The following is a 12,524-nucleotide window of genomic DNA, read 5'->3' as shown; positions in this document are numbered from 1 at the left end:
GTTGGTGTGGCAAGTCGAGCGATGTACGCAACTAGCAAATGTAAACGTATATCGCACGAATGATACTCGAAGGTAGTCCAACATATGAGGTGGGTTCATCTCGGATGAATCACTTTATTTTTATTATAAAACGACTGCATGCCATTTGTTTACTTATTTTTGTGAGCAGTTTCGTTCCAATGAAATCGAAGAGCTTCATTCTTTATGAACCCACCTGCTATGTAGATCAATTTTGGGCTGTCATTCGTGCGGTATACGTTCACATTCGCTAGTTTGCGTACTTCGCTCAAGCTGCTGTGCCAGGAGGATTATAATATCAACTGCTACGATTCTGATTTCAACTGACACAGTTATAATAAACTGCTATCTTTTCCCATTTTTTTGTTGGCCATTTTTATCAAAATATGAGCAAAACATGTTTTCGATATTTTTGTTTTTAATTTAATTAAATTTAAATTTAATTTAAATTTAATTTTTGTGGTATTACCCGCTGCCTCGCCTGTTGAAAAATCCCCGTTTCCATATCCTTGGTATTGGTTCATTACTTCACTGTACCGCAAAATCATCTTTAAAATCAAATCCCTCACGCACACCATCTCCGTCCCGTGCCCGTATGCATAATTAAACGGGGGCAAAATTGCGGAATTGCCAGAACAAAAAACTCATCTCCCCAGCAGGGCATTCGGGAGTCGCAAACCTGTATCCCCAATGACTTAAATTAACCGATTAAGATGCTGGCTTAGTCGGCCAGCGAGTAGCTCAAACCTCACTATATCCCCTACCATGATGCTTGAACCGAAACCCCGAAAGAACGATCGAGTGCGCGTCCGCTAAGCGGTACGTGAATTTTTTATCAACTTCAAAAAGCCCCCAAAAGCAGCCGACCCGATTATGATTCGTTCGCCTCATTTTAGCCGTTGAACGGCGGCTGAATGAAGCTCATCTCGCCCTCCCTGGGGGAGTTCGCAGCAGGGGATGCTCAGGTAACGCTCAGGGTCGACAATATTACACAGCCAATGAATCGAATACCGAAACGGCGGAGGGGGCCTTTTAGTACACATCACCGATTTAATTTACATTAAACATCATCAAGGAGGAATCCCATTCTACTCACACACACACACACAGCTTTAATCCCACGCTGGTGAAGCGGCACTGGTGCTGTGACTAGAATAAATCATTGATGAACCGACGGGGTGGTCTCGAGGAATGGAGGCGCCCAGTCTCGAGACGAACAACAAGGCGTCGAAGAAGGATGGAAGATGAAACAGTTTCCACAGCTAATCTCCCAGCCATTATGCTACGGTGCGCATCCCTTCTTCCCGTTCCCGCAAGCGACCAAACGGAGGAAGCGATCGGTTTCAAGTATCTTCCCTCCCCCTTCCCATCCCGCGTCTATCTCCGTCCCACCCTGGGATCGGAAAAACCGTGTGATCGGATGAGGGATTATCCATCCATCGTCTGGCAGCTATAGCACGGTTCTTGCGTGGCGTTCGAGTGTGTAAGCAAAAGGAGTAATCGCAAACGGTCTTAATACCGTCTCGCGAAACAACACCCCATACCATCGTGGTCGTCTTCTCAACGCCGGGAAAAACAACTACCTACGCCGGCACGCCGAATCGTTCGGGGATTATCTCCGGTACCCTTTTCCTTCCGTCCGTGGCGAGCTTCACTGATTGAATATTTCGATGCCGGCCCTCTCACCGGTCGGGGAAAAAGCATCTGCCTGATGGCGTGCAAACGATGGCGCCCGATCGAAACGTAAACGTATTCGTGGATGGCCGGGAAAAGCGGGGTCCCGTTCTAAGTTTCCTCCCCCGTTTCCGAGCGTTAAATAATTTATATCGATGATTACGGCCCGGCGAAGCGTGAATCGGGCCGCCAATAATGGTGCTGGGAGAGTGTGTTTGTGTGTGTGTGTGTGTGTGTGTGTCTGTCCCTTCCACAAATGCTTCTCCCGCAGAGCCTTAAATCTTCATCTTCGGTGTTATGGAATTAAAACATTCGTTAATATCCGATGCGGTCGACATCCGACATGGATAGAAGGTTTGCGCTTTGGTTTCCGTTTCAAAAATATGAATTCGGTTACGGTTATGTGAGATTTTCCGCACCGACCTCCCCCCCCCAATCGGGTTCCCGAGATTGGGTTATATTTTATCTGCATTTCCTAATGCAGCGTCGACCGGGTGTCCGCTGGTTACACAAAAAGCAAACTTTAGAAAATGGGGGAAAATTGGTTTTATGATAATATTTACTTGTCACTTTGCATCGTTCGCCCCGGCGGAATCTGGTAGATGGCATCGTTGGATGTGGACGGTTCCCCGACGGGTGGGAAACCACCGTTCCGAAGGACTGCTATTGGGAGAAAACATTGACCCAAATTCGTGTGCATATTTCTCCCGGCGTGAAGCAGCAGCTGTTATGACTAGCTTTCGTGGTGTTGCAGCAGCCAAACCCAACGGAGCACCATTTGTTACGTGGTGGGATTTCGTCGTTCTATAAATAGAACCAACCACGGTTACAGATTGGCCGTCGGGAGCAGAACGGGAAGCATGGATGCTGCCCTGGTGCACTATGCACTTTTCGTGTCACAATCGGTTGTTTTTCATCGACACTGGCACAAATTGGTGAGAATGGTTTCGATTGAATGCCCTCAAAAAGCCAGCGCTTCGTTGGGTGAGTCGGGGAGTGAAAAGTTCACCCATATTCGTGCTTAGCTGAACTTAGAATAGAAAAGGCGGCGTTTGAAAATAGATCTGCTACCTGCACCACCGTTAAAATGAGGACACGTGCCAGGAAGGTTTTCCTCCGTTCTCAGAATGACTTTTTTCCTCAACTTTATAAACAGCAACTTGCCGATGTCTCAGCTTAAATATGGGTGTTGATTTACCTGAAACTCTTCCATCTTACAAATACACTGGACTAAGTTTTAAGACATTTGCACACTCGATCCTGACTTATTATTATCACTTAAAAATATTTATCTTTCGAGTCTGATTGAAAATTTAAACCGCAAATTGTGAACAGGGAACTTTATCCCTACTGTTAAGAATTTAAAATTGATTTATTTGCTTGGCTGCTCTCGGTATAAGATAAGGTTAGTTTTTAAAGCGAAATGTTTACGATGCTTTTCTTCACAATCAATCTCAAACTAAATCTTCAGCATCATCTTCAGACCTCACTCCAAATGTTTGCAAAGTTAGCAAACAACATATGAGTTTAAGAGTACTCCAAACGTCCTTAGAGAAGCATCGCCAAAAGATGCCATGGGTTCTCCAACCAATTCAGCGCTCTGAAGACGACAGATTCAGATTTTTTTTCCCGCCCAAGATCAAGCAGCTTAGACCCTCCCTAATGTTTTTGTTTGTTTACATTATCCTTTTTCGGACAAGTTTTTTCCCATTTTTTTCTTCTTCTTCCTTGGAAAAACCTTTCCCAAACCTTTTCCGAATTCCGTCACGTGTATCAAAAGCATTCGGGTTAATGGGCCACGAAACAATACAACACAAGGCGAAAAGGGAAAATGGTGGCAAATTGTGTTGCCATAGAAAAAAGCCTCTTCTCAGTGGTGGAAGAAAAACAGCACCGACCAAAAATCCCTACGTTGATGATGATGTCAACCACTTTGCTGGCTCATAAATCTGTCAACCACAATCAAGTCGAACCGCAAAGCTAATAGAGAGAGCGAGTGGGAGCGAGCGGTTTGGGAATAAATGGAAGTTGTATCTAGCGAGCTTTTTCTTGTCCTCGCCCCGAAGATGGTTGAGTTTAAAATTGCGGTTGTTTTAAATTAGAAATGATTTGTCTCCCCCGACTTTCCAGAGTTGGGGCTTCCCTTTTTTTTTTTTTTTGGTATGCTCCAAGGAATGCGTCCACCGTCCAGCGGGACAAATAACGATCTGAAATGGTTTTTAAGTGTCTTCTAAGCACACGTCTTTTGTCGCTCGGTCTTGGCCATTCGCAGCCCTGGAAGGTTGCTGCGGTGGTTCCCAAGCGGATGCGGAAGAATCAAAGAAAAGGTTAAACGTCACGTCGTCGTTGACGTCGACAGCGTCTCGTAGTTTCGCCTTCCGTCCGTTGACCGTGGCATGTGGAAATCGAATGGTGCTCAGCAGAGTGAAATAAACCAATTTTAGACTTCCACTCAAGATCGTCCTTTTTTCCGCTCGCCGTCCTTTCGATTAGTGACCCAAACCGGAAGCACGGAAGACAACTCGACACAAATCGTTTTTCATCGTTCCTGGTTTTTTTTTTTTTTTTGCACAGTGTTCAGGTTAGACAAGAGCCTCCAACCGAATGGGTTAGCTAGTCCCGTCCGAGTTACAGCAAGCAAACCCCCCTTGAGAAGTAAAGAATGGATTACAGTCTTCGCGTTCCCTTTTGTCGCGTGCGCCGTTTTTTTCTTCCCTCCATTCTTTTTTGTTCGATTGATCCTCCTACATCCGGCTGCTTGGAAAGGATAAGATAGAACAAGAACAAGAGAGCCCGTGCTCCGGCCACTGATGATGATTAATAGTTTGCAATTTACTGCTGCAGCTTTTCCGGTTGCCTTGCGTCTGCTGGAAAAATGGAAAGCGGACCGCTCGGTTCGCTCTCTTTCTGAAAGGAACCGGCCCACCACCTGCCGGAAGGAAAGGGTAGAAATGGAGCAGAACGGAAAGAGATTAAATTAAGCTGCTAGCATTTTTCCTCCAGAGTTGTGTGTGGATTCAACTGCGGAAGGGGGGGTAAGGTACGCCGAGTGGCAGCCAGGATTGGATGACGAACGTCGCAGCTGCGTTCTTAATTAAAAATATACCACCTGGGAACGGGCTAGGGTTTGCCCTTGGCGCGCGCGCGAGTTTTCCTTCGCCGCGAGCTTTATAATGATGCAAATTGAGTGAATTAACGTAGTGCTTGGGAAAACTTAAAAATTAATTAACCGACGGCGGAACCAGTGCCGCCAGCGGGAAAAAGGGAAAATGTGCGAAACAACAAAAGTTCAAGAACGAAAAAAAAGGGGACATTTCTTGCGACCTCCAAACCGAGGGCAATTGTTTTTATTTATTCTACATTCGATTCCCGCCCGTTCAATTGATTATTGCTCGGGCCGTTTTCGCGCATTATTTTGATTGAATTTTGATTGCCCAGCTGCGCTTTTCGCATAATATTGCCCGATTGATTTTCATTGCTCCATTTTAAGGGCTCTGCGTGATTGGGGGGGGAAGTTCTGTTTTGCTTTTCTTTCAACCCTCCCCAATGGCTATGGCTGCCCATCTTTTTACAACTATATTTAAGCTTTCGGGCAAATTGAGAAGTTATTATGGCGCAATCCTTAGGGCTCAAAATTAAAACGATGCACCGCCATGAAGCGATGCGAAAGCGAACGCGAAGGCCGGAGTCGTAAAAATAAAGTACTTTCAATTTGGGCCACGTTTACCTTACGGAAACTTGCTCCGTCGTCGTCGTCGTCGTTGACTTCGAGCTCGTGCCAGCAAGATTCGTTGTCAGCCGCCTTCACCGAAAACGGAGACCTTCCTTCCTTCCTTCCTTCCGGTCTCGGTTGGCGCACTTTTGTGGTTTGTTCTCGCGCAGCACTCTCTTAGCTAAAGTATTGAATTTTACGACAAAAATCCCTGCCGACGCGCGGGTGTCGACACGGGCTGTGTGTGTGTGTATGGAACGGTTGTTTCCACCGACTCGTCCTTGCGCCCTTTTCGGCTCGCCGTCTTCCCACTTTCTCCCACTTGGTGTGTATTTAAATGCCTTCCTCTCTTTTTCCATTTTGCAGAACGGCTCGGTGGTCATGTTCGGGCGGGTTGCGTCCTACCGGTTCGTCGACTCACCCTCGGATGGACGCTACAATCTGGCGCTGTCGCAATCTCAGCTGGATTCGGCTTGTTTGTACGAAAGGTAAGTTTCTGGGATGGTGGTGGTCGTAAAGTTGCGGCCACGAATCCGACGGTTAGCAAATTAGTTGACATTCGATGGTAAGGTGTTAGGTAAGGGGAGGAAAATGCTACGAACGTGCCTTTGGTGGTTAATGCAGTGAACCTAGGCTTACGAAGCTAACTAATTTCACTTTTCCTTGCTGTGTAGTTCTGTGTGTATGTGTGTTTAAATACACGCTATCAGTTAATTTTGTTTGTTCAATCCAGTGCGGTTTCTGTACGCTTATCTTTAGTGTTTTAATTAAATAAATTTTGCCGCTCGCAACGACACAATCAAGTCGCAATATAATATTTTTAGTTATTTAATCTGTTAATTTTATCGACCTCCTGTTGCTTTGCATTTTTGTATGTCTCATTTCATCCTTGCGCCTCCGGTTCCACTGTCATAGTGAAAGTAAATAACATCAGCTTCATTTTCTTTGTTGTTCAGTTAATTTCATCATTTTTGTTTTTTCATCATACTTGTTTTACTAATGAACATTGTTTTGTTTTTTTTTATTTATTTCTTTTCGTTCTATGTGTTTTTGTGTTTTGTTCTGTTGTACGCTAATGTAACACCATCCCGTGGCCGCCGTTACTTGGTGTTAACGCTTTTGTGTTGTTTTCGCCAACCCTCGCTTGCAACACACACACACCCGTCGCTCTTCTCAAAATGTGCACAAAATCACCCGCACCACCCACGAACCTGCATCATTTATTGTCGTTGCATCTTTCGAAATTCATTGACATCATTTTGCCAATGTCTGGGGAAAACGACGCCCACCACATTTTGCATCGAAACCGGGTTGAAAAATCTCGCAATTCGTGTTGCACCTTTGAATTGCCCAACGGCGCCATTGAACAACAGCCGATCACCGACCTCCCCGACGTCCTGGAACGAGGAAGAAAGTCGCCCCATCAGCCCGATCAGCTCCGTGCAAACGGTTCCACCCACCGTCGGAGGAAGTGCAGTTGGCAGTTTCCTCGACAATGCTCCCCCGACCGGTGCGGAAGTTGGTCAATCGGCGCAGCAACAGCAGCAGCAGCAGCACCATCAGCAACATTTATTCGCGGCCGGCGTTTCCCAGCAACAACAACAGCAACAGCATCAGCCACATTCGCACATGCACCGTCATCATCATCCGAGCGGACTGCTCGTGACGGCGCTGGATGGTCCCGACGCGGTCGATGAGGCGGGAGGAGGTGGCTCCAAGATGCACCCAACCGGGACGACGGAGCATGGCGAGGGAGATCTAGGTGCCGGACCCGGAGGACCGAACGGGGGTGGAGCTGGCAATGGCGGTGAAACAGAAACGAAATCCATTTCCAGCTACAAGTCAATCGGATCAACCACGGACAGGTACTGTTAGGGTCGCGACCGACCCGTACTCCGCATTCAACACCGGTTCTATCTCTCCCAAATCTGCTCGACCAAATTCACGCACCACCCAAATCTGAGCCGTCGTCGTCGTCGTCGTCGTCGTCGAGCTAACTCACGAGCCAGTCCGTCCTGCCAGCTATCGGAAGGTTTAGTTTCGGCCGCAAAAAAGCGTCTCGCTGGTCTGGCGTGGGCGTTCCCGTGTGCGCGTTACCGTCGTTGAAAGGCTTTCTGTGTTTTGGGGCGATTAATTTGCATGCTTTATGCGATAGCGTAGGATGCTTTCCTTCGCCTAGAACAATGTTAACGGTACGGTGTAACTTTACTCTCGTGTGTTTTTTTTTTTTCGCCCCCGTTTTGTTCCGCAGGACAAGCACATTCCCGAAGCTGCAACCGTCGCACGCGGCCACATCGATCGCTGGTGAACCGGGCGGCCAGGAACCTATCCTTCCGGCGGTGCTGGAGTTTCCGGAGCAAAACCAGGAGCCATTCCTTCAGTCCGTCATCAGCGAGCTGGATGTGAACTCGCCCAACTTTAAGCTCGCGCCCGTCTACACGCTCTACCTGTGCGCCCGGTACCGCGCGTCGACGCACTACCGCCCCGATCTGCAGCCAACCGAGCGGGCCCACAAGCTGACCGTGTTCCTGCATCACGTGGCCAATCTGATCCAAAACGTCGTGCAGGAGCAGTACACGGACGCGAAGATACTCTCCTTCTGGATGGCGAACAGTTCCGAGTTTCTGCACTTCCTCAAATCGGACCGCCACATATCGGCGTTCAGCGTGCAGGCCCAGGAGGTGCTGGCTGAGAGCGTGCAGACCGCGTTCCGCAATCTCGTTTCGATTTTTCACGTCGAGCTGTCGCAAACGCTGAACCAGTTCCTGTCGGAGAACATCGATCACGACTCGGCCGCCGGCCTGGTGCTGTCGGTGCTCGGCTCGGCCATGGCCCTGCTGCGCCGGTGTCGCGTCAACGCGGCCCTCACCATCCAGCTGTTCTCCCAGCTGTTTCACTACATCAACGTGGTGTGCTTCAACAAGGTAAGCAACGAGCAAATTCGACGCCGTAATTTATGAATGCTACAAGTTTATGTGTTTCATTCTCCCTGTTTCCTGCAGTTTGTAACGACCTCGCATATGTGCACCAGCGCGTGGGGGAAGGCGCTTAGCGAACGGTTGTCGCTGTTGGAGCTGTGGGCGGAAAAGCAAGGTCTCGAGCTGGCGGCCGACTGTCACCTGGCGAAGATTAACCAGTGCGCCCAGTTCCTGCAAGCGCCCAAAACGTCCGTCCCGGATGTGCAGCAGTTGGCGTGTTCCTGTTTCCGGCTGAACTCGCTCCAAATGGCGGCACTCCTATCGCAAGAGACGATCCCACGGAACCTAATCGATACGGCCGTGCGGATGGCCGAATCGGTCGCGGACGAGCTGAGCCGCGCCGATGGGCGCGAGATACGGCTGGAGGAGTCACCGGAATTGCCACTCGCGTTGCTCCTTCCCGACGACGGTTTCAGCTGCGATGTGGTTCGCGGCATTCCGGCCGGATTGGTGGACTTTTTGAACCCCTTCCAGATGGCCGGATGGTGCCGGCTAGCCTCCCAGCCGACCAGCATCGGCCTGTGGACGGTGTACATGCATCAGTTCAATCAGGGTCGCTCGCCGAGCGTAATGTCGAGCAAGCTTCCGCAGCCGGAAGTGCAAATCATCAAACTGCACAAGAACGCCAACGGGATGGGGCTGTCGATCGTGGCGGCGAAAGGGGCCGGTCAGGAACGGCTCGGTATCTACATCAAGTCGGTTGTTGGTGGCGGTGCGGCAGACATCGACGGACGACTGCAGGCGGGTGATCAGCTGCTCGAAGTGGACGGGCAGAGTCTGATCGGTATCACACAGGAGCGGGCGGCGGACCACCTCGTGCGCACCGGTCCGATCGTTACGCTGAAAGTCGCGAAGCAAGGTGCCATCTATCACGGTTTAGCCACCCTTCTCCAGCAGCCAAGTCCCGTGATCCAGCGCGGTAAGTTTGCTTTCCCCAACGCTTTCCTTCTCTGCCGTGGACTAACACATTATACGCCATCATCCTAGGAAATGCATAGTATTTTACGGATTGTAATGCATCGCTTACTCTGATTCAAACTTGGTCATAACCCTTAATTTCTGTCAATGTAAAAATTTGTGTAAAATAAATATAAAACCTCAAAATTGGTTTGATCTAAATTATATTCAACTATTCAAAATAAATTTTCGAATATTCTATTTTGTTTGACAAGCGTTACAATCCATAATCTACGGTTGTTTCTTTAAACTTAAGTTTGAACATATAATATCATGTTTCATTGATTAACTCCTGCTAGAATAAATGTTATTTAAAACACATTTCGAAGGTTCTGGTGTATGGTGTGTATGTAAGCTAAAGTAGATTTAAAAACGGCTACTAACAAATGATGACCGGCTAAGCGTAGCTAAATGGTATCGCTCTATTATCGCTCGTTGTTTTCTCTTCAACTTCCTACCATTTATCTTGCGGCTCTGGATTTATCGCTGGTCATCTTAACATCTCTGGCTAACATCAACTAACTCCGGATGGTAACATAATAACATGACGTTGTTTGTGCTTGTTTCGTTTCTGTTGTTTGGTGCCTCGTTTTGTCCACATTTTTGTTAACTCTTGCGTTACGCTCGTTCATCGTATTGGGGGTGGGGGATGCAGAAATGGAAAACGAGTTTAATTGCAATGTGTACGATAATGATGGGAATCATCGGTATCATTTTGGGCGGTCGAATGAGAGCTTGAACTTCTACGGTTCCGGCGGTGGCAGCCGTCAATCGCGACGGGGATCGCTCCGCCAGCCGCTCTCCACGTCGATGATAAACCAAACGTACTCGAACCCATTCCTTACGCAGCACGATGCGTCGTACCGGCGGATGTCGAACCCGGACATTTGCCACCAGCGGCGGTACAGCTTGTCGCTCTCGAACGAGGACATCCTTTCGAACGATCAGTTGCAGCAGATTCACTTCGATCCTCGCTACCGGGATTGCCGATCGAGCACGAGCCTGAACAGCATCCACTACAACCATCAGCAGCAGCAGTATCGCCACCGAAGCAACAGTCTGAACAGTATCGGTCGAATCAGTATCGCGAAGCCTCCTCCGGTGTTGCGCTACGACACACCGCCATCGATCTACGTCGAGGACTATGACACGCGCAGCAATAGCCACAGCAGCAGGGAGATGATCAAGATTGAGGAGGCAGCCGAACCGGAAACGCCCGTCGCGGAACGACGGTCGTCAACGGCGTGCGTGTTCGAGATACGCGTCCAAGCACCGTCGACCGAATCCAATCTCTCGTTCGTGGCGGACGTCAACCTGGACGACATCCCGTTCATCGACGAAGACGATGGCGACGAAGAAGATGCTCCGGGCTCGCGGAGTCGTGGCACCGGCGTGGACAACCAGCAGCCGGATCCACCACCACCACCGCCACCCCCGGTGGCAGTACCCAGCGGGACCAGCCTGCCCAGCATCATGGTCAACGCGGCCAGCCGTCGCGGCAGCAATGCGTCGTGTCGTAAAACGGTTAGTTTCGACATCATTAACGATCATCATCCGTACGATGATAGCGATGATAGTGAAGGAGCAGAACAGACTGGCAAAAGCAAAATCGACTACGACATCTACGGTGACGAATGCACTGTTGTTGGCCCATCGGCGTCGTCACTGGCGTCGCGTGTGGCGAACCGCTTGAACAACAACGGTAACCACAGCTCGGAGCAATATTCCGGGGGAAGTTTTCAACAGCGTCGCTATTCCGACATTGGCCCAGCAGCACCACCCGCGGCGACGGCCACTTCAGAGCCATTTAGCTCGACCACCTATAGCAATAATAGTAATAATAATAATAATAGTAGTAATAATAACAATTACGGAGTAACCGACGCTCCCGAGTACTACAACAATAACGACGAGCAACGGGATGTCGGGGGGGGAGAGCCCCAGAAATCAATCATAGTAACCGCGCCGGAGCCGCCGAAGGGCGGTGTGGAACCGCGGGCCGCAATAGACACAATTAGGGATTACGTGGTGCGCCACTTCAGTGGGACGGCCAATATCAATGTCAATAATAACTACTATTGCAGCAATACTGCCGACAGGCGACAACGAAACGCAAAGTTAGACAGTGAAGCGAGCGTGCCGTGTCCGCGGGGCCATCCCTTGCACCGCGAGCGGCCTTGCCGGGAGGTACAGCAGCACTTTGCAATCGATAGCAATAACGAACGGCCCATCGTCAGGGGCACGGGGCCGGATAGCGACGACGATCACTGTAAGCTACTGCGAAACATCCAATTGCTCAAAGCCGACGGAACGACGACGGATCGGCCGCATTATTTTCACCATCATCATCATCAACACGGGCAAGCTGGCGGAGGAGGAGGAGGAGGAGAAGGAGGCCTGGCCACTAGCAGTAGTAGTGGCGGTGGAAGTGGGGGCACCAAAGGTACGGCGAGACAACTTGTACACTTTCTTCGAAACATGCTGCGATAAGAGTGCGTGCCCCGAAAGGGTTTCCTTCCTTCAGCACGGTTGTTCCTTCCCACGCGGATCCCAGCTTCTTCGCAACTGGGGGCTGTGTGTTGCGTGCGTGCGTTTCTTGTTGTTGGTTGTTCTGTGCTCTGTTTTTCTTTTCTTTAACCGCCGACAGAAAACAGCGACCCCGAACGGCTTGTCTTTTCGTCGGTTCTAGCCAGTCGGACCATTCACTCACACTCATACACGCCACGTGCGGGGCTCCCATTTTCTGCTTCTCCTTAAGTAAGTGACCGCAGACAGACGGCAAGCGTTTTGTTTTTTTTTCTCTTTCCCCTCTTGTTCTTGTTCGTAATCTAGTCCCCGCATTTTGCCGTGGGATTTCCCAAAACTCCTCCACTCCATGCACTTTCGTTACGGTTCTTTACTCTCTGTTCCACCAGTTTCTCCTTTCTGGCTGTTTATCGTATAAGTGTCGTTGTTACAAAATACAAAAATTATTCATATTTGTCTACAATATCCGTTATGCTATACACAAAAATGCTGTTACAACCAAAAATGCAACACCCATTAAGCCCCGCAAATCGATGTACACACATGGGCACTGTACACATATTTCCCCCAATGAATTCAATTAATCAAACGTTATCCTTTTTCGATTCGATTGTTTACCGTTTTTTACTCGTGTGTATGGCCAAGGCACTTGCTCCGTT

The 12,524-nt window shown here is 49.2% G+C and overlaps 1 protein-coding gene across 1 annotated transcript in view; it reads left to right on the top strand.

Annotated features, from left to right (window-relative positions):
• Nucleotides 1-12,524, top strand: part of LOC131288297 (afadin) — a 40,504-nt gene that overhangs the window by 21,065 nt on the left and 6,915 nt on the right. The window contains exons 7-10 of the mRNA XM_058317416.1: nucleotides 5,771-5,892; nucleotides 6,778-7,269; nucleotides 7,656-8,328; nucleotides 8,407-9,301. Of these exons, the coding sequence (XP_058173399.1) occupies nucleotides 5,771-5,892; nucleotides 6,778-7,269; nucleotides 7,656-8,328; nucleotides 8,407-9,301 (2,182 nt within the window). The remainder of the gene's footprint in view (nucleotides 1-5,770; nucleotides 5,893-6,777; nucleotides 7,270-7,655; nucleotides 8,329-8,406; nucleotides 9,302-12,524) is intronic.

This window comes from Anopheles ziemanni, chromosome 3 (assembly GCF_943734765.1).
Source record: "Anopheles ziemanni chromosome 3, idAnoZiCoDA_A2_x.2, whole genome shotgun sequence".
NCBI lineage: Eukaryota > Metazoa > Arthropoda > Insecta > Diptera > Culicidae > Anopheles > Anopheles ziemanni.
The sequence above is the reverse complement of the archived record's forward strand: the minus strand, read 5'-3'. Positions and strand labels throughout refer to the sequence as shown.